The sequence below is a fragment of the Phaethon aethereus genome, assembly GCF_964289735.1.
Source record: "Phaethon aethereus genome assembly, chromosome: 18".
Lineage (NCBI taxonomy): Eukaryota > Metazoa > Chordata > Aves > Phaethontiformes > Phaethontidae > Phaethon > Phaethon aethereus.
In genome coordinates this window covers 13,340,796-13,362,534 of record NC_138594.1, presented here as the reverse complement: position 1 = coordinate 13,362,534, position 21,739 = coordinate 13,340,796, and the positions used below count along the sequence as shown (strand labels likewise).

At 44.0% G+C, this 21,739-nt stretch overlaps 1 protein-coding gene across 2 annotated transcripts in view; it reads left to right on the top strand.

Moving 5' to 3' along the window:
• Window positions 1–21,739, top strand: part of RPTOR (regulatory associated protein of MTOR complex 1) — a gene marked incomplete at its 5' end in the record, with an annotated part of 156,046 nt that overhangs the window by 83,499 nt on the left and 50,808 nt on the right. Inside the window, 8 exons of one of the 2 annotated variants that reach the window (XM_082008348.1) lie at window positions 2,291–2,366; window positions 5,760–5,861; window positions 9,378–9,461; window positions 10,956–11,066; window positions 16,835–16,909; window positions 17,546–17,611; window positions 18,258–18,449; window positions 19,685–19,825. In XM_082008348.1, the coding sequence (XP_081864474.1) occupies window positions 2,291–2,366; window positions 5,760–5,861; window positions 9,378–9,461; window positions 10,956–11,066; window positions 16,835–16,909; window positions 17,546–17,611; window positions 18,258–18,449; window positions 19,685–19,825 (847 nt within the window). The remainder of the gene's footprint in view (window positions 1–2,290; window positions 2,367–5,759; window positions 5,862–9,377; window positions 9,462–10,955; window positions 11,067–16,834; window positions 16,910–17,545; window positions 17,612–18,257; window positions 18,450–19,684; window positions 19,826–21,739) is intronic. The other variant, XM_082008349.1, reaches the window with a different exon arrangement.

Here is a 21,739-nt window from a genome sequence, read left to right as displayed (position 1 = left end):
CTAGTTCGGAAGGGCTGGAGAATCATTTTAAGTATTTGAATTGATTAGTGTCTCTTACGCAGTTGATGTGAATCAGCAGCTCTCTAGACTGTGATGAGCAATAGTGTTAAGATTTTTATATTGGTGGTTACTCTTTTAAAAGATTGAGTAACATTGGCTATGTGGCTATATTGATTTTTAATAGCCTGTTTTTAGAGGTGTAAAAAGAGATTTTATTTTAAGCTGTTAAAACATCTTTTTAAATTTTCGTTTGTTCGTTCTGACAACACTTAAAACCTTTGAGATTTGACCTTGCAGGGCTGCTTTGGACATTTTTATAGTGGTATTAGTGCCTCTTACCTAAAATGACTTTGAGGAGCTCAGCGTCTTAGCTCTGTGCCTCTGCAGTATAATGACCTATGCAGAATCCTTTTATAGGCAGCCAAAATAAGACTAGTTGTCTCTGATCTCTAAAGCATTTTTCTCCCATGTAGTAAAACTTACCTCAAAGGCACTATGTATTGACATTTTCTCATGTTTGAGAGAACTTCTTTAGCTGGTGTTGCCCATTCCTCCGAGAAACCTGAAAGTCAGATATATTCATTCTTCGCTTGAAGTAAAATTATCTTTATATTTGTACTAATTGCCTTTGCCTCAACCAAGAATAAATATCTCTCTCATCAGCTCTGTGTAAACATTTTGTCTCCAGCATGGGTCTTTATTGAGCATGTGGGATGCATTTGTTGCCTGTGTTTTGATTATCTCTTGATTACCTCTTAATTATATTGGCAGCATATTGTCAAGTGGAAGGTGGATGCTGTGAAGCAGAGGGACAAGGTCTGGGACAACTAAAACAAGCTGCATCTCTTGAATCCATAGAAAATAGTGCAAGAGCCTTATAGTTTATTTTTCCATCTAATTGGAGAGATTGTTTTCGGTTGAGAACAGCTGCCAGTTAGGCTAATGGGATAGATTTCACTCGGCAGTTGTTCTAATGGAAGGCTTTGTTTGACTCGAAACAGGGTGATTTAAGAACTTATTAGAACAGGTAACCAAAATGCACTGTATTGATTATCACCCATGGCCTTATGTCTGCGAATGTTCCTAGGAGAAGAAAAATTGCTTAGCCTATTGATGTTAACACATGATGGCCACAAGCCATGGAAGAGCAAATGTGTCTGGAGAGTAAATGAGTTTCTTCCGTGTAAGAAACCCAGCGGGCAGTGGTTTAACTCACTAGCCTTTCAGAGTGCATAAATTCATATGTTAAAATGAAAAGTGCATGGAACATCTATGGATAGAGTGGGGGTAATTGTTTCTGGGGCGAAAAGAAAGTGTTTGACTTTTTTAGAGGTGTTTTAGGAACTTTGGAGACCACATGCATTTATTTTAGTTTGGGCCTCTTTTAATTTGTGGGCTTTTTGAAGCAGACTGTTAGCACATTTTGTTTGCACTGAATCAGCCACAGCAGGTGCCTTGGCCACTGTATGTGATTTATGGGCTGTTATAACTGTAACACTAAAATGTTGTAAGTCACAATACTTTAGTCATTAAATAGTAGATAAGTGTAAAAATGGAAACCTTTAAGTATTTTCTCTTCTAGTTTAGCGTACATCACTCCATCCCCAGGGCGAGTCATGTAGAGCCAACCTTTGTAAACAAGGTTGCCACGCAAAACCCGACTCAGAGTTAGATTAATGGCGATGGAGTTCCTTTTCACAGCGATATGTGCAGTGACACAGTATCTGTGTGGAGGATGTGGAAAAGGAGAATTACTGTGGTGGTGTAGGTGTGCCCATGAACTGTGCGTTGGAGGGCTTGTCGGCAGGACTGCATCTTCCTGAGCTGATGTGACTTGAATGCAGAGCAAAGCGGCGTTTTGGATGCGTGTAGAGCGGTATGCTGAAGGATTATGGGTCAGAGCTAATCCAGGATTGAGTTAATTTTTTGAGTTTAAAAAAAAAGTTAGCCATTTTTGCATGAGGACAGGTATATAATAAGACTTCAGTTCAATCTGGCTTCTTTCTGTTTTACAGAGAGGACCAGCTTCTGTGAACTTCAGCTAGGGATCTTTTTACCTCGCATTTTGTTGGGCAGCCTGAAGTGGTGCTGGACTGGACCTTCCCACTGTTTCTCTGAATAGTTTTCGTGTGTTATATCTGTTTTTCTTTAAAAAAAGGGAATATTGAGCATTTCTAAGCCAGTCGACACTGCTTTGTCCAGATACTTGTACGATCAGAATTTAAATTTACCTTGATACTTATGGATAACTTGTAATGACTTCTCTTTCCTCTTTCGCCTTTTTCTCTAGGCAAGCATGGGACCTTGCCGTTGATATTTGCCTTTCCCAATTACCTACAATTATAGAGGAAGGAACTGCCTTTAGGGTAAGTTGGATAATATCTTTAAATGTTTTGTGCCCAGTTTAACCCATGATGTGAAACCTCAGTTCAGCACATCACTTTTGCTTGTTGAATCGTGAATTATTGCAGTTTAAGGGTTTTTAAGAGAAAATTGTAAGTGTCAATTCACCTCATGTAGAGGAATAGATTTAAAATCAGCTTGAAGTTCTTCACTACTGCATGACATGTCTGATTCAGCCCGCGCCTGTTAGTGAGGAATAAACTCCTACAAGTAGAAGGGGTGCCTGAGACCTGACTCTTAAAATTTCAGAGCACTCAGACTAACAGTATTGTTACCAAAAAAAATTCCCAACATGCCAGCATGACTTTTGAAACTAAAAACTTTAATGCAAAAATTATCTCCTAGTGGAGTTATTTTCAAATAAACATAAAATAGAGGTTGAGGGTATGTCCAAAGAGTTTTCTGTACTATCATTAATATGAGTCAGTGGGTCTTTTTTTTTTTTGTGCCTTAGTTAATCTCAGAGAGCAGAAGAGTAAAATTTTTAATATCATATTTGGCTTAAATTCCTCTAGTCAGAATGAGTTTTTCTTGATATTCCTTTGACATTTCATGAATGGAAACCTCTAAATAATAATTACTCTGCAACCTCAGATATCTATTCCACAATGGCGTTCTCTCTAATTTTACAGTAACATTCTTGCATTTTATTTATGTTACCAAACTTCCAAAAGGTTTTCTGGCTGCGATTGCAGGTTGTCTCTAAAGACAGGAGGAGAGCTGTGGATGAATTCTGGTGGGGTTGATAAAGATGCCCTAAGGCTTTATCCTCCCAGCCCTTTTTTTCCCCTCACTATATGTACTGTATTTTTAAACAAATATGATTTTTCCTCTCCTAGCTTATATTAATTTTTATTTCAGGTCTCTACAATGTCAGTGGGTGCTTTTAGATTAGTCTTAGACCTCATCTGGGCCCTCACTGTCAATTTGAAAATTGAGTTGAAATTTGGCAAATTCTGTGTGTTTCAGGGATGAGAGGAGGCAAATACTTGCTGGGATTAGGCAAGAGATCCGCAAGTAAGAGCGGTCATTCTCAACTAGCGATTTTTTGGGGATAGGGTGGAAACAATTTACAAGCAGGTTTTCCAGCCTGACAGATGTAATTTCTTGTGTGTTTTGGCTAGAACTTGAGGTAGGGAGAGCTGTCACTGTGCAGGCACAGCTGGCAGCCTGGGTGCTGCCAGCTTCCACGCTCGCCTGGGCGCTGGACGTAAAGGCAGGCTCACGTCCTCCCGGAGCTCCTCCTTACGCTTTCATTTGAAATCCGGCGTGATTAGTAGCGTGTAGGTTTGTGCCTGTTCTGTAGAGAGGGGACAGGTATTAACCTGTTGCACGTGCCTCTGTGAGAGGGAGTGTGCAGCTGGGCTGGTAGTTTGGGAGGGCGTGGAAGGGGCTTAGCTCTGCACTGCGACAAACGGCTGGAGCAGACAGGCGGTCGCTGATCTATTCCGTGTGTTCTAATCAACGTTTTGCCCTCAAACCTCGTGATTTATGCCTGGCAAGAAGTGTTGTATATCAGAGAAGGTTAGCGGCTGCTGGCCAGCAGTAATCCTGGGAGGACCTGCCACCGGGTGCGAGGCAGCGGGACGGGGCGTTGTGGGAGCGAGGTTAGTCAGCCTGGTTCGTAGCTGGGCTGGCAGAAGCAGCAATCGGTGTCTGGGATGTCAAATGCCCGGGTGAGTCACAGGATTACCTGCTGCCGGCCGTTTGCTGGCCACGTGGGCCACCGCGGGTTTAGAGTCAGTCTGGCCCTGGATAAGGCACCTGATAATCTCTTTGGGGCTGTTTTGTTTCAGCAGCACATTATAAACCATGTGCGCCTGACTTCTGCTTGTGCTCCAGGTGTCGGATACGGTAACCGATGGAGAAAGGCCTGCGGGCTCCCTGTGCTGCTGTGGGCTGCTGGCGGGTTTGGGTTGGTTTGCTCCCCCTCCTCCCACCTCCTTCCTGCCTCCTTCCCCCTTGATTTCTCTTTCCCTGTAGATTTCTAACCGGCCGCTGCCGCGTGCTTTGGTCAGCACGTTCTCATACCTAGCTCGTACCGCGCAGACGGCCAAAGGAGGGTTTCTTCGAGCGCCGCTGCGCTGGCGGGGGATGCTGATGTGCCCAAGGGCCGCCCGAGTGCGCCCTGCGGAGCAGAGCGCTTCGGGGAATACGTGTCACGTTACTGGCCGGTCACCACAGGTGTTGGGAGACGAGAGATGCTCTGCACGCTTGGGCAGGATCCCAAGGGAGTTAAAACGTGCTGCAGAATGTCAGATCTCACCAAGTAAACCTCCTATTTCAGTAGCCGGTGTGGTGCACCCCCAAGCAACCACATCTTGTTAGAGTAAGACCGTAGTTAACGTCATACGTTTCTCGAAGTGTGCGGTACGTTCTCTGCTTGTACTTGCTGTCCCCTAAACCAGATTCCTTTACATCTAGAGATCCTACGAGCTGGTATCCTTTGTATTTACTGGATGCCGTTCAAATACACTTTGTAAAACAACAGATGATTGTACTGTCTTAAGTACTAAGTGCCAAAGCACAACTGATAGGTATTAGCAGATACTGGGAATTCATCCCACTTCTCCCTTCCCTTCCTCATCCTCTGGTATCTTTAGTAGAGATGTAAAGTCCATTAAATACTGTAGCACTCTGCCTGTTACTTTTATGCCCATTAACTCATACTACCAAGATTTCTCTAATTTACAATATTGAATCTACTACTTTAAGTAAATTTTCTGATTTTTTTTGCTTGCCTGTGTGAAGTCCTTTTACTGCATCAGAGGTGTCAGAAGTGATGGATAACTAAATAAAAGGCTTGAATTAAAAAAACTGATAAGTAGGAGGCAGATTTCTTACAGCCCAAACCAGCGCATCTGAATTGCCACCTGTTTGTAGGGGAGGTTTATGGCAGCCAGGGAAGACCGAGATGTGATGGAGATATTTTTCATTGCTGTTGGATTGTATTCACAGTGGACTGGGCAGAAGTAGCACCGTGTGCTACAGGAATGAAACTACCTCTGCAGAGCAGATAAATCTGCTGCTGTTCTATTTGCTTCTCATGTGGAAGGGATTAACCAGATTTCCCTGAGATCTTTTGTGGTATTTTTCCCTCTTTCTCTACTCTTTCCTTTTCCTTTTTTCAGACACTTGCATTAGAGAATGCCAGCATATTTAAAGGGCGTTGTATCTGGTCAGTCTTTGGAATATTTTATACATTTTAAAAACCCAAAACAAACATGTGTCAATTAAAAAGAAAAATTTTTTGAAACAATAAACTGTGTGCATCCATAGGCACAGAAACTATTTCCTTCACTTTTTTTACTTTTGTTTTTTAACCCAAACTTGCATTCCTGCTCTTGCTCCAACAGCACAGTCCCTTCTTTGCAGAGCAGCTGACGGCTTTCCAGGTGTGGCTGACCATGGGCGTGGAGAACCGCAACCCCCCGGAGCAGCTCCCCATTGTCCTGCAGGTGAGCGGCTAGGGCAGGGGGTCGGCCACGGCTGACACGGTGTGCTTGTGCGCGTCTCTCCCTGCCCGCCGAGCACGTGCTGCCAACCGGGGGGTGTCTGGGTACATAAATCATGTGGGCTCCTTCAGGATTAATTAGAGCTGGTTGCACGTTTACTAGACCTATGCAGATGAAGACAAAGTGCTTTTCTTCCCCAGTACCTTCACAACTCCATTGAGATTCCTGTGAAAACGTGGACTGTTACTTCTAAATTACCCTTTTGCACCCTGGTTAACCTCTAACTTGCATGTGTGGGCACAATTAGCTTCCCTGTCTTCCGTTTAGGAATACGGATGGACAAATGTCAGGGAGGGTTGTGAAGCAAAAAATGCACTTACCTGCTGTAGTGCATTTGCAGCTTCAACGGTACCAGGCTCTGCTGCCGCCTCTTTTACTCTCAAGTAGTAAGACTTCTTCCCAGAGTAGCACGTCTTTGTTGATTTCTCCTGTAGTATCTCCTCTTATATGCCAGCTCTGTCAGGCAGAGACTTTATCTCCTCTCTGTTTTCAGAAAGTGGATGTTACTGCAGTGTAAATGGTTTGGAAATGGCTTCTTTATCTGTCTGGAAAGTGTTCCCTTTAACGTGATGCTGAAATTTTGCTGCAAGAACATAGAAACAAGTCTCTGAAGACCATGCCTGGAAGGAATGAGTTCTGGTAGGCATTTGCTCAGACTAGGCAAAGTTCATATGTATAAAGGAGAAGTAAATCTAGGAGAAACATAACACCTCATTTCAAAAAATGTTTTATGGCAAGGCACATATTACAATTGTCAACTGCTCTTGTCCTCTCCTCTCCAGGAGTTTCTGTTGGAAAAAATATAAACCCTCGTCAAGGTAGCTGTGGTCTTTTCTCTACCAGGCAGTAAAATTTAAAATCTTTCTGTTTAAAGGAATATGGTTCCAGTCACTTGTACAAGGATATGTGATTTCTTTCACTAAATGTGAGAAGACTCACCTTCCCTCTGTTAGCTACCAGCTTGTTTGTGACCGATAGCACCATCAATCTTTGTAAGACCAAATCTTAATTTCCCTGGGCCTCCCAAGCCTTGAGATCAGTTGGATAAACAGAGGTATGGTTTATCTCTGTCACTGCGATGGGGGAAGGCAGGCTTCTACTCCAGCACCAACTTTGCTGCTTTCCAGTGAATTATTTGGCACCGCAGGGCTCTGCAGGTAGCTTAACCTTGCAGTGGAATTGAGAGGTCACCTGGCAAAGGAACCTCCTTTCCTTCCAGGAACAAAAATGAGCTAGGACAATGTCATTATTTTTATAATTAAAGCATATTACTTGTGTAGTGGAATAAGATTGCTTGTTAACAGGTTTGAGAGACTTTGAATCAGAGACGAACTGATTAAGAGATGGAAGGAAGTGCATTTCAGACCCCTTTTGTCTTTTTGCTTTGACCCGTTGGGAGTGCTTAGACTACGCTGCTGTAGCCTAACAAAGGTTGATTCTGTTTTCCCATTTTAGATGTGGCCCCAGGGAAAGAAGGTATTTGAGTGCTAGGGCCGTGATGCCAGCCATGCAAAGCTTGGATTTGTCAAGGACAGGGAGACGGTCCTTTGTAAATGGCCTATTATTGACTTCAAGAAGTTGCTTTCCATTTCGAATTCTTGCTGTGCATAGGGCAGAAAGCCCTGAGGAGACCACTGCTGAAGTCTCCTTCCATCCTGCATTTATTAGGAGATTCCTGCTAAAACGTGGACTGTTACTTCTAAATTATCTTCTTGTGTCCTGGTTAATCTCTAACTTGCATGTGTGGGCACAGTTAGCTTCCCTGTCTTCCGTTTAGGAATACAGGTGGACAAATGTCAGGGAGGGTTGTGATGCAGCTGAGTGCATGTAGTGGCACAGTGTAGCAGTTTCATAATTTCACTAAAGTTCATAAATTGTGCATAGACTCTCCTCATCCAAGTCTCTAGAATTTGTCAGTTTTGGCTTCAGATTATTGTGCACATCGGTTTGTGAAGTGGGAATATAAAAACCTGAGAGAGACAGATGCCTTTTTTGTTTTTGAAAAATAACGAAATGGAGCTTTTAAACTAAGACACAATTTGGTGTGGTTAAAGGTGCTTGTGGGATGCTAGTGGTGTTGAGATGTGGTTCTGTATCTTCCCCTAGAAATCCTTTTCAATTATATATATTTTTTTTTCCCCAGCTATGATAGAATTTGTGGATTTACTTGTTTTTTTCCTGAAGGTCAGATAATAACAGCATTGTCAAATCTGTATGCCTCCAACGTCTGTGGAACCTGCACCTAACATGGTCCTGCCTGTTGTTTCAGCTGCCCCAGCTTCCACCATGCTCTGGTTTCTATTACTGCTTTAACCTCAAGCAGCTGCCCCTGTTATTCCTGTGCTGGGCATCTTTAAAGCACATTGCTAATCGTGCCAAGTTCCGTAGTAAGTTTATGGAATAAGCTGGTGCCAACTAGGGCGGGGTGAAAAAAAAACCTTTCTCTTATGACCTGTCCTGAGATCTGAGCTCCGGTATCCAGAGGTGAAACATGCTCTTCCTTTAACCATCTTTTTCTACCAGACTTTCTCTGCGTAACTTTAGTATCTGCTATCAGCCATCCATAGTATGAGGCGTGAGCCAAGTAATTTAGTTATTCTTCAATATCAAACATAGAAAATAATTTAATTTGAATACGCAGTGTCAAAAAACACTGAGAAGGAGATGGAATTGGGGAGCTAAATCAACGAGTCTCCCCGAGACCCATGCTGAGGGATGTTACTCAATTTAAACTGGGGATTAAATGTTGCATTCCAATATCTTACATCTGTTAAGGAGATTAAGAACTGAAAGTCTGTCTCTTAATATTTCACACCAGGGTAGGTATAAGCCAGTAAACTACCACCTCATTATTGTTGTCAGACTCTGTTCTAATGAGATTTTTATTAACGGCTAATGTGACCTTTTGCTTCCCTCTTAAGTCTCTTATATTGATTTGCCAAGGAAAGCAAAGCCTCTTTTTCTGCTTCTGAGCTGTTTTGAGTAATGGGAGGCTGGGCCTTTTGCTCATCTTTGAATCTTTCCTGCAGATACAATCGTGTTCCTGCTTTACTGGGGGAAGGCAGGTGGTATGACGAGAATATTTGAAATCCATAGGGGCTGCCTCCATCTAGCAGAGCTGTGCTGTGTAGGAACCACTGTGCCCGAGAGAAAAGCTAGCAGAGAGAACGCGTGGAGCAATGACGTGGAGACCGAGGATAACCGCATTCCTAGGAAAGCGTTTGTGTGTCTGTGGAAACGTTGTGAAGGAGGGCGTTGTCAGGAGCGGCAGTAACCCACTGGTGATGCTGTTCAGCGGGGTGGAAGTTTTCAGCAGTCAGGGTTTATCTTCCAGCTTTTTTTTCAGACTATCAGTTTGTTCTAAGTGATGTAACGATCCTGAAGTCCTCTTACATTTGCTCTGCAGTCACAAGGATTTCTGTTCTCTTTAGCAATAACCGTTATCCCTCTCCTCTGCAGGTGCTGCTGAGCCAGGTGCATCGGCTGCGAGCTCTTGATTTGCTGGGAAGATTTTTGGACCTGGGTCCCTGGGCTGTTAGCTTGGTGCGTGGATGTTGCATATTGTCTTGTAGAAGTCTAATTTATCTCAGAATAGGCAATAAATAGAAGTTGTGATTTATGGAAGGAAGACATGGAAGATATTCCACAGCTTTGACAAATGACCAGTGTTTTATGTGTTCATGTGTGTGAAATGGAGCAAGCATCCCTAAAAGAAAAGTGGTTTGTATTAATCAAAAAGGCTGAATAGCTGTTCGTTTGCATTACAACACAGAGGAGTTCCTTGGGAATAGTTTGGTGTAAAATATTGTAAGGGACAAAACGGGGAAATATCTGGGGCAAATAAGAAGGTTTGTCATGTAAAATAAATAACAAAAAATAGCGCATATGTTTATCATCTGTTCTCTCAGCTTACTGGCTGCATCATTTTCTTCTCTTCCTTTATCTATTTGGTCTCTGGATTTTATAAGCTCTTCTGAGAAGATGGCAGCTGCTTTCTGCATTTTGGAAAGTGACTAGCACAGTGCGGCTAATAAATAAGAATTAATCAGAGGAGCAGTTTAAAACACTCTTCTAAATGGAGCTATTTGTTGATAAAAGTGCTGAAGACAAACCACCGGCTCATCGTGGAATAGCTCAATGATGGGACTTTTTAGTGGTTTTCTTTACCTTCCTCCTTCATCTTAGCCAAGACTCCCTTCTACATGCCTTCGCAGACAGCTTAGCCCTCAGGGGTAGGAAGAAAGTATGCATCGAAGGCGATTTTAAGACCTCTGGATTATAAACTTCTGTGAGGACTAAAACATAGCTGCAGGTCAGCCGTAGTGGCCTTTGCTCTGGCTATTACTTTATATTTATTTATTTATATTTATTTATTTATTGCTTTATAAACCTCGTTGGCGGTATCGCTGGGTGATGCTCAGCTGCTGCCAGCTTGTGTGGGTGGTAACCGCCCGGGAGCCCAGCGCTGCAAGTGCCATCCCTCGCCATACGTTTCCTTTACGTTGTGCTTTGGGAAGGGTATCTGCAATCACGGTGGGATTCTCAAAGATTTAACGTGTTGCATGTCCTCCTGTGAGCATAGCCTCTAATCCCACGGAAAAGGCTTGGTAAAAATTCTGTGTCAGGCGAGAGACCTATTTAATTTCCAGTGGGAAGCCTGTAATTATTGAGCTTCTGCAATATGTTTACCTGTGAGAGCAAATGGCCCCATCTGAGGAGAGTGGAACGTATCGTGAAGCATAAAACAGCACAGGCTGTAAGGAGTAAAAGCTAGTGCTAGATTAACTCTGAGTCTCGGTGGACCAAATGAGTCTGAAAATATCTGGTGACATTCAAGATTAAAACAAGCGATAGACAAATACACAGGGATCCCCTCTTTGCTAGAAGTGTATGAAATTGTTTTCTACCAGATTTCTCATCTGTGTCGTTAAATACGCTGCATCTTCGCAGGGCGCTCGGCCCTGCCCCTGCGCGGCGCTGCCTTGGCAGTAAAGCTGAGCCGTTCACAAGGGTTTGCTCTTCTCTCTGGCTCCCCAGGCCCTGTCTGTTGGCATTTTCCCGTACGTGCTGAAGCTACTTCAAAGTTCAGCTCGTGAGCTGAGACCACTCCTTGTCTTCATCTGGGCCAAAATTCTGGCAGTGGACAGTGTGAGTACTTCTGAACTTGGCTGTTTCTTTCGGGTTTCAGCAACGTGCCTTTCCCCCCGCCCCGTTTGCTTTATCCACTTGCTTTAGAGTTGAGGCTTTCTCCTGAGGTGCTTCAGAAAGACGCTGTATTGTCTGGAGAGCAGCATATGATCTCATTAATTTATTTGATTTGTAGGAAAGCTAGCTCTGAAACCGTCTGAACGGGAAACCCCCGTTAAGGTGCTGACGCTGCGTGGGGCAGTGCCCACCTCCTCACACCTGCGCGGGATGAGAGCAGGTTTGCTGTCCTCTAACGCTGCAATGTCACGTTAACATCTCGCAGCTCATAGTTCCCCTTTGGTTCTAGGGTGTAGGTGCTCTAGGTAAAAGCCGTCAGATCTCACTGATTGCATCTTTATTGGGGAAGATACTGCTTTGTTTGCTGAAGGGGCTTAGAATGCACTCGTATCTTCTGTCCTGTGTTCCCAGGTGAGCGCGCGCTTGCACGCACTCATACTCTCCCTCAATTTGTTCACTTTAGGTTGTTATCAAACTTGTTTTGTTCAGGACTGTTCCTGTCAGTTGTCAAAACAGGCTGTGGTTAGTCTTCAGACAGAATTTTTCTAGAAATAAAACAAAGGTAATTTTTGGTGACTTTAACTCGCAAGTTAAAACTCTGAGTCCAGTGCAGATGCTGATGCGCTGAAGATGGTCGCCATAGAAGTATTTAACCCCAGAGAAGAGAGGTCACCCCTGTCATGGGTCCGTGATTCTGATCTTCTCTACAATATTTTGGCACCTTTGGGGATAACGTTTAAAAACTGAGCCCTGATTTGTAAAGATGGCCTTAACAAGTGCTCTGGTTAGTGGGGGTTTTTTTAATAAATAATTAAGCAGGTAAGTAATTGTAGATAAATTTGTATAGTCATATGTATGACTCCATAGTTTGTGGGTGCAATTAGTTGAGCAATGTAAAATTATTAGGATTGGTGCGCACAGCTAATTGCAGGCATGATTATAAGCTGATATGAAATTGTCTGAACTGCTTGTGGAAGTTGGATCTTGCCTATTTGGGTGTTTATTTTTGTTATATTTTTTCCGTTTCGGCATGGAGAATAATATTGAACGTGGAGTTTTTTCCCCACTGTTGATCTAGCATTGTCAGGTTTAGCTTTATAAATATATTTTCATTAACATCCTAAGAGGATTTTGGAAAGCAAAGGAAATGAAAACTATTCATCTTAAAGCTACTCTTGAAAAGCTTATTTTTGATGCATGCCTCTCCATGGCTGACGCTTCAGCCCCAGGTACATTTCAGAGTAGGCTCATGTATAATTTACACGGGGTGTCGTGCCATCCTTCACTTTGCTGGTGGTGAGGCCAATCTGAGAGGGCTCTTTGCCCCTTGTCCTCTCCTGCCACCATCAGTATTGCTCCCATGCTTTATTTTATTGCCCCAGTCCTTCAGTAGGCTGTGCTTTAAAACGAAACAACAAAAAAAATACTCTTAAATTTTGTATTAGGATTTCCTTCCACCGTTTCTCTTCGCTAGCTCCACAAAGAAGTGATGCAAATGAGAAGGGAGGAGAGAGCAAGTTCATCAGGAAGGTGCGATGGATGAATGCTGCCAAGAGAGGGGACGGGCAGCGGCTTGACTTGTCACGGCATAGAGGGAACAAATGTGTCATCATATTGAGAGCTAAAAGAATACTTTCTTGTTATATGCTAAATATCAATACAGAGACGTCCTTTGCTCCTCTGCTGACACAAGGTTTGGCCATGTATGTTTGAAACAAATTAATTTACAAAGTTTGACAAAAAACAGTATTGCAGCATGCATGTTTTTGGATTCCAAGTTCTCTAACACTACATCCTGCTCCATTTCCCCAACCCTCTGCGTTTCCAGAGGGTAAATTTATCTAAACAAACCACAAGACCAGTCAGTATCTGCACGCTCCACAACGAGAGACGATCTTTTAGTGTTCTGGTTCATCCCGTGGTGCAGCGGTTTGTGACCTGTCTGAGCAGCGGCGAGCATGCTACGCGGCACGTCAGCATCGTTTTCTCAGAGATGGCCTTTTTATAAGACTCGTGAGGGGCTGACAGCTGCGGGGGCCTGCTCTGTGAGTGTGAAGGCAGGCAGGCAGGAGATGCTGGCAGGCAGGAGATGCTGGCAGACAGGTAGATGCAGTAATTAGTTGTTAGGCTGCATGGAAGTGGGGCGCGTGGCTATGAGGGTGCAGTTCTCTCCCCGCGCTGGGCGTGCATCTGCCTGGCTCAGCTCTGGTTCGAGTGGGTGCTGTGTCCGTCATCCGGGCAGAAGCCATCGCCCTACCATGTGAGAGTGTGTTTATTTTCAAACATTCTGTCGGATCCTCTTCATCCTCGCAGTAATTGTACGGTGCTGCTTCCTTCATCTGCTGTCCCTTGTATGTGTATTTTGTTTGGTTTCTGGAGACTGTAGCTGATGAAATTACTTTCATTAGGACTGGAGTTCAGCTGATTGCTCTTCTCTGCATTTGGATGTGACTGAGAACAAGTTATATAAGACTCGCTAGTGCCCTGGAGAGCAGAATATCCTGCTAAGATAGTGTTTCTGTTCTGGCTCTTCCCTCTCTTCGGGCAGGGAGGCAGAAGGAAGGTGCTCTGGCACAAGACAGCAGCGTAGTATGCCACGTGTCCGTTCAGATGGTAGCTTCAGTAAGCATGGTATGCTGTGAAGAATCGTGTTTTGTCATAAAAATTACAGGATGAATTAACTGTATTACAGAAACATTACACCTAGGGCAGAACTGAGTTTGTGTGGTACATAGGTGTCCCTAATAAACACTGGAATATTTAAGTTAACCTCCTTTAATTCCATGTATAATCAGATGATTTTTCATAGGCTATTCACTGAGGACTCTAGTCATCTCTGCCTGAAGCCTGCTGGAGTATTTCTAGGCAAGTGATGGTTCAAACTTGCTCACTGTAGGTATCTGGCAGGTGGAGGTTGGTGTAGGAGTATTGTTGTGTGCTGCCACGTGGACTTGTCTGCATAACTTGCAAATGCAGCTTGGGTCAAGAATTCGCTACATGCTACATTGATAATGTTTGGTAAACAGCACCATCTAAATCTTAAATACATGAATTTAAAGGGAAAAAAATTCCCCCACTTCTAATCAGGATTAGAAACAGAAATTTAAGCAAGACTAAAAAAACGCACGCATTAAATAGTGCTGAAAAAAGTGAATACTGCTAAAGTGGGACAGTGAAAAAGAGATCTTACCACTCCAAAGAATTGGATGAAGACAATAGAAAACCAACATTTCTCATACTTTTTAATGCAATGGAGTAAAATGAATAGTATGCTTACTTTCCAGGTGTGTCCTTTGTTAGCAGGGCTGTGACTACCATTTCTCATCTTATGATTAATACAAACTTTCAAGTTTAGCGTTCCCTGAGGATAATCTGGTAAAGCTACCCACCTCGGGCTGAGGGTCCACTGGCCGGCGTGGTCCCCCAGGACGCCCCTGGGCACTGGCAGTGCTGCTGTATGCCAGGGATGTGTGAGGGTTTTTGGGAGAACTTGCGCAGCGCATACTTTGTATTAAGAAGAAAGAGGAGATCTGTGCTCCAGTCCCTCCCCAGCACTGGGAGCTTTATATTTTATGCAAATTATGAACTTTCACACCAAGCCTGCAGCTTGGTTTGGTCACGTATTATTATTTGCAAGTATAGCTGCTTATTCCTTGAGGAGGAGGTGTTACTGATGCCGGCTTTCCATATTGTTCACAGGATCTGAGCAGGGAGGGTTTGAGCAAGTGTGCTGGCTTTATAGAAGTTGCCTCCCTGGCTCGAGCCTCAGGTATCTGGGTAACGGTGGCAGCACAGTAAATGTGGTGTGAAGATGGGCAGCCTTCTGTTTGCCTACATTATAGCGAAGAGATTGCTTTTTGTGAGGAACAGAAAGTATTCACGCTGAGAATGAAAAGGGGGGGAAAAAGGAAGCCTGTTTTTGTGCAGCGTTACACAGAAGCCGGGAAAGCCTCTCGTAGCTGCAGCCTGGCATCAATCCATCCCCTCTGCTCTTTAGTCTGCCAAAACCAGCATCTTTACTCCCTTCAGCAATAAAATATTCTCTTGCTTCTCTGTCTTGCCATTCCCTCCTTTCAACAATTAGTCCCCTCCTTCACCTTCTACGCCTAATAAAAAATACATGATCCTGTCTCTGGCATGAAGCATACAATAGAACCAGTCACAGGGGAAACCAATTGCCAAGTCAGTATTTCCTCCCTTAAATTTTTACTTTCATAGTATGTATTCTTTCGGTTTGACCCTAATATATCAACCTGAAGCCCGAGTTGGTATGTTAGCATAAACACGGTGTACGCCATGTGCTTCACTGCTGATGCTACCCCAGCAAAACCTGCATAATTCTTCTTACAGGCTTTTAAAGTCAGGGGAGTTGCTTTGCAGGTTTTGATTGTGTGTAGTAGGAGATCATGTTACTATGTGCTACTGCTGTAGTGATTCAATACACGTTAGCACTTGACCAAATAATACAGCGGTTCATCTCATTTGTGTAGATGAGTTGAAATCTTCTTGTCAAAATCTAGTCCCACGTAGGTGAGGTATTGGGTAGAATATAAAGAATGACTATATAAAGAATTAATAATTCCTCCTCTGCCCCCCCACCCTTACAGATTTACTGGTGATTTACACGCTCAGTGACATGGTCACTGTAAGAGAAACGTGTTAGGATTATTGCGCGTGGCAGTCTCCAGGAGTTGTCCTGCTTATGGAAGGTGGTACTTCGACGTTCACAAGACACTTACTCTCTTGTCCTGGCTGCCAGGCGGAGCTGGAAAGTCAGCTACAGTAGTACAGAAAGAACCAGGGAGGACTGTTTGTGCTGTCAAACTGCACCTCCCATAATCACGGGGAACGGGCTGCTAAATTTATTAAAGAAGGGTCACACACCAGACTCACCCAAAAACTGCCCTGGCTCCGGAGTTCTGTGGGTGAGACCGGGTGGGCAGCTGGGGGGAAGAGGAGGGATGCTGAGTGCACCTTCAACAGCCCGTGCCGTGTGCTCGGCAGCCAGGAGTGCCCGCGTGTGTCCGAACACGCAGCGCAAGCTGCTTTCTCGACTTTTGGTAGCTAGCGTGTGACCATAACGTCCTCTGAAAGGAAAGGTCAGGGCACTTACTCCCTGCCTGGGGAACGTTACAGATTTGGCCAGGATTTTACACTAGTTAGGCAGATACGTAACTGTGCAACTAGAGGGTAGTGAGCAGCAATTATCAGCAAACCTGATCTATGTTAAGCTAATTGTCTTGACGTGGGATTAGAAATCAAGTGGAGAATTACTAGGGGCTTTTAGAAGATCTAATCTTACATGATTTTTATTCTGATAAATGTAAGAAAGAAAGAAATTTTAATCATGTTCCTCCTTGGTTTTGCCTTTGGTAGCTCTCAAATGCTGGTGAAGGCTTAATGTGGGACAGAGAAATGTCAAGTTTAACTCTTCTCCTGAGCAGAAGGTCACATTTGCAGTTATTCTTTCTGTCTTGTTGGAGTATGGCAGAGGGTTCCCTTCTTTAGACACCACTCTTCCCTGTTGGCCCTTCTGCTGTGGGGATGTTTGGTTGTGGCCCTCATGGAGGGCTTGTGCTTTCTTTTCGCTTCTCAAATGAAAATGAGATTTGAGAAAAATGATTAAGACATGAAATATTCGTATGTCATTGGAGGAAAAAATATGTTTATGTTATTGTACTCATTGTGTTTTTCTTTGTCTCATTTTTCAGTCATGCCAGGCTGACCTTGTGAAGGACAACGGTCACAAGTATTTCCTTTCAGTTTTGGCAGATCCTTATATGCCAGTAAGGACATCTTTTTTCAGACTCTTCTAGCATTTGCTTAGCTTCTCTTAGCTTATCTGTTGCTATTCTGATGCAGTTGGTGCTAACGTAGAACTGCGTCCCACCTCCATCTCCTGTGACCCACTGCTCTGCTGGAGAGAGTCATTGCTGAGCCGTGGGGTCAGCGACCGGGGGGTTAACAATGCTCCTGCCAGGTTGTGTGGTAGATACAGCCAAACCAAACAAGAATTTGCAAACTTGTTTAAAGTTATATAAGTGCGGATTACTCAGTGGTGACGATGGGAGCTGGGGGCTGGGTGCAGAGGCAGTCTAATTGCGCTGCAACCTTCCGAATTCCCTCTGCAAAAGTTTTTTGTAGTTTTCTGTAAAGGGTATTTGTATGCCTCCTCCGGAGCGATAGACAGAGGTTGGTTGGGAGGATCGTATTGGCAGTCTGATGATGCAAGCGATGAAGTGTCTCAGGTGTAACTAGAGACAACTGCATGACAAGAAAATCCTCGCTTGCTTTCCCCTCTCTTGTTCTTTTAATGTGATACAAACTGCACTTCAAGAATAATCTCATTTTTCAGAAGGCATGGGATATAGTTTTTCTCTGACCTGCTTCCTAGGTAACAATTACTTGTATGTTGTTTTAAGGCTGAACACAGGACAATGACGGCTTTTATCCTGGCTGTAATTGTTAACAACTACAACACTGGACAGGTGAGTCCCAACACCCATTTTCCTTTCATTCTCTCCTACCTCTTCCTGCATTGTGCCTTCACTTTGATAAAAGTGTCCTGGCTTGCATTAAAGCACAACCCTGAATTGGAAAACTGAAATAGAAGATTGCTTCACATTACTTTTGTGTGGATTAAAAGAAAAAATGACCTGGAGGTGTGACAAACACATTATGTACCTGGCCTCTGGAAGTGGAGGTTAAGGACACAAGTCATTCAACATCCAGCCCTCCAGGCAGCACACTGCCGTGCTGTTAAGGAAATAGTGCCTAGTTCCTGTCAAGTGGAGACTTGATGCCGGTGATAAAGCTCTTGGGAAGGGTATATGGAATGAGCCATAAACCTTCGGGCTCTGACAGGTGCAAGGAGTATTTCCAATGAGGAAAAACAGGCTTTATGCATTAGATGAAGCATTTCTAACGCGCAACTCTTCAACTAGCTATAACAGTGTTTAGTTGACCTTCCCTCCATGCTGCTTCCAAATGGTATTTTGTAACAAAATGCGTATATAAACACTGAATAATTATTTTCGCTTGATTTCCTGTCTATTTCAGAAATAATCTTTTTTTTTTTTGATGATGAGGTGGGAAGCCGTCATTCAAAATAAATTGCATTGATTTGTGTTGTAGGAAGCTTGCCTTCAAGGAAACCTGATTGCTATTTGCCTGGAGCAGTTAAATGATCCACATCCTCTTCTGCGTCAGTGGGTGGCCATTTGTTTAGGACGTATTTGGCAGAACTTTGACTCAGCCAGGTGGTGTGGTGTGAGGGACAGCGCTCACGAAAAGCTCTACAGTCTCCTCTCGGATCCAATCCCAGAGGTAAAAATCCAGCTTTTTAAGTAAATGCCAGTTGAATTGTTGGAATTCTGGTAGAGGGCTGCAGGAATGCTTATAAAACCAAGGCTTTCAAGAGCTTTACGATTGTGTCTGGTTCAAAGAAAGATCTTATTGCTGTTTCTTCAAGATGATGCAAATCATACAAGCCCTGCAAAGAGATGTAACCAAAGAAATGCAGGGGGAGTTCATACAGCCCGAAAACCCTGGAATCTTGGCACTGGAGTTAGGAAACGCCATGTTCTTTGCTTACTTCCATATCAGAAGCTTGTTAAAAACGTGATCCCAAAACACCGTGTTGCAAAAAACCCTGAAGTCTTTTTGCCCAAGTATGAAAACCGTTCTCCTCCTGGTATGTGTGAAAATACATCTTTAATTGAATGTGGTTTACCTTTGTGACAAAGTCTCCAAGAGAGAAGTGATTCTTGTGCAGAGCCGGGGTGTGATTGACAGAGCCTGTCAGACCCCGGTGAAATTACATCACATGTGGGAGAAGGAAGCCTGGAGATAAACACCATTGCTAACGTGCAGTGATTAAAGATTAGATTCCCCTTTACGTTCAGTCTTTCTGTCCTGCATCCTCCACCTCCTCTCCCTGGAGCCATTTTATAAGCAGCACTTGTGTGAAGGTCGTGTTGACTGTCCTCACGGCACACCCGCGCCTCTCTGAGAAGCCAGAGCAAGCGTTTCTGCTTTGTGAAGCGCATCCTGCAGTTGCTGTGGCACCGTATCCCCACCGTTTGCAGTCTCTGCCAAGGCAAGCTGTGATCCCTCTCTTCTGTGTGTGAGCTAGCAAAGTTTACCTGATTTGAGCTGCTGTCTTTTCTCCTTTTTTCCATCATCTTCTACCCTTCTGTAAGACCTTACCTGAAGACTGTACTGTCAAAGAGATTCACATCCTAACAGTAACTCCCTGTGTACCTTATTCCTGTTAATTAATATTCTAGGCAACATCAACTGGAAAAATCACCTATGGGAAGGTCACCGAGTATTCTGGGAAATTAAATAGACTCCTGCATGTGTGAATACTTAAAACTCAGTGCTTTGCTGAATCTGTTCTGTTTTTTTCTCTCCAAGGGCTTCCGTTTAGCGGTCACTATTTACCTGACATGGTAGTCCAGGTTTCCAGAGATGCCATTTGTGGGGATAAAAAAAACCCCACTGGCAAACTTCAGGCTGGAAACAAGAGGAAAGTAATACTGAATGTTTGTGTCTCACAGGTTCGCTGTGCTGCAGTCTTTGCACTGGGAACGTTTGTGGGCAACTCAGCGGAACGCACCGATCACTCCACCACCATCGATCACAACGTAGCCATGATGTTGGCCCAGCTCATCAACGACGGGAGCCCCATGGTGAGAAAGGTACGGAAAGGCTGGTGGTACGGCAGTTTGGTGGATTCATGCCAACGAGCTATGCGGTATGCCTAATCAGAGCGTGCACTATTCAATAGACTTTTCAATGAATTTGACTCATTTGGAAGTATCTGTTTCATCGTGAAGTCTTTTAACTTCAGTTCCTGCTGAGAAGTGCCACATGTGCATGATGACGCCAGTGAAAAGAGCAGCATCAACCTACTGCTGTGACTGAAGGCTCGGCACTGAGCCCTGTGCTGCCCGCTCAGGGTGGTCGCATGCAGTAGCATTCTGGGGTGCTGTTCTATCCACTTGCCCCTTTTCGATGGACATACTACAGCATCTCATTCACTCTGCAATATAAGGAGCCTACTGACAGGAGTGATACTAGTGGAGTGTAGTATGTCATCATGTCCAGGTGTTGACAAGATTGTTGTTCAGATCAAAATGTTTCTGCTGTTTAACACTGGAGCTCCAATTTAGCTCATGTATTCCACTAAGCAAATGTCTGAAATAGGAGTAACAATGTCAGGATTTTGTGGGGATTTTTATATCCTGGATTTTTTAACTTAAAGAGAATGCAAAGACAGGGATAAGGAAGGAGAGCAATTACACTGAAGTCTTTTTCAGGTGCACAAAACACTAAGAATTTTTGCTGGGCTACTCTTCTGCTAATGCTTTTCTGTTGATTACTGTTCTGACTGCAAAATTTATGTTACAGGATCCCAAGTGTTAAATGAAATAGTAACACATTGCTAGAAATACGGAGTACGTGGCAGTCCGAGGCAAGGAGGAGGAGAGGGAGTAAGAGTGCTGTGGAGAGAACTTGAGAGCTCTGTTCAGTAAAAAGATCTTGCTGCTTTTAGAAACCACAAGGATGGATGACAAAGTAATTCTTCAGGTTTTGGAGAATTACAATTTCTGATGCACCATTGTACATCAATAGTAGATTAAATAGTTTTTGACATTCTGGATTGTTCTTGATGGGTGTGCTTAGGTGTCCTAATGTTTGTGTTTACTTAACTGGAACATCAATACCCTGACAGTTGTCACCAGCATTGTGAGGATTAATTTTTGTTGTCTTGTTCCAGCATTTAATCAGTTTAACTCAAGAGAGAAATGCATGTCACACTATATGCTCCTTCAGATTCATAAATCTCTCTTTTGGAGATTAGTGCCCTGAACAGAGAGCAGCAACCAAAGCCAGCTCTCCACCTCTGCTGTTTGCTGTTTCCAGGTGCCTAGCAAGCGGTACTAATTGAGGGTCTGAACTTCACCTTCTCTACCCTCCCTTCCCCAGCCCTCCCTACCCCACCCCGGTAATTCTGGTTCTCGAGTTGCAGCGACAAGAATGAATGGACTGATGATCCCTTGCAGGCAGCACTGTTCTCATGGTAGCTGCTGACTTCGCAGTCAGTACGAACCCCACGAGACTGTGTGGTTCAGCGTGGGGTTCAGACACCTGGACTCTTCGTGGAAGAGCTGAGCCATGCCCCCAGGGGCCTCTTGTCAGATTCTGTTTCCTTCAGCTCAGAGCAAATGTAGGACAGGCTGTAGGACGAGACCTCCGCTCCGTGCGTACGTGTGCGGCACAGGGAGGGGGTCAGGCTGTGCCACGGAGGGCCGAGGACACCGATCCCCGGCATGGCTCATTGCTGCTCTGCAGGAAACGCGCTTCTCATGGGTGAGACTGCTGCACGCCCAGGAGCGGAGGGAGCTGGGTGCTAGTCGTCAGTTCAGTACTTCCTGTGACACTGCATCAGTTTGACAATATTGGGCAGAATCAAAGAGTAGTGGGAGCCTGTTCAGGTATAAAAGACTTGTGAAGAATTAGATTTGAAAGAGAGTGCTCTGGCTTTCTTCAGTTCAACCCTGTGAAGTGAAGGGAAAATTATTAGCCTGGATGGCCACCCAATAATATCA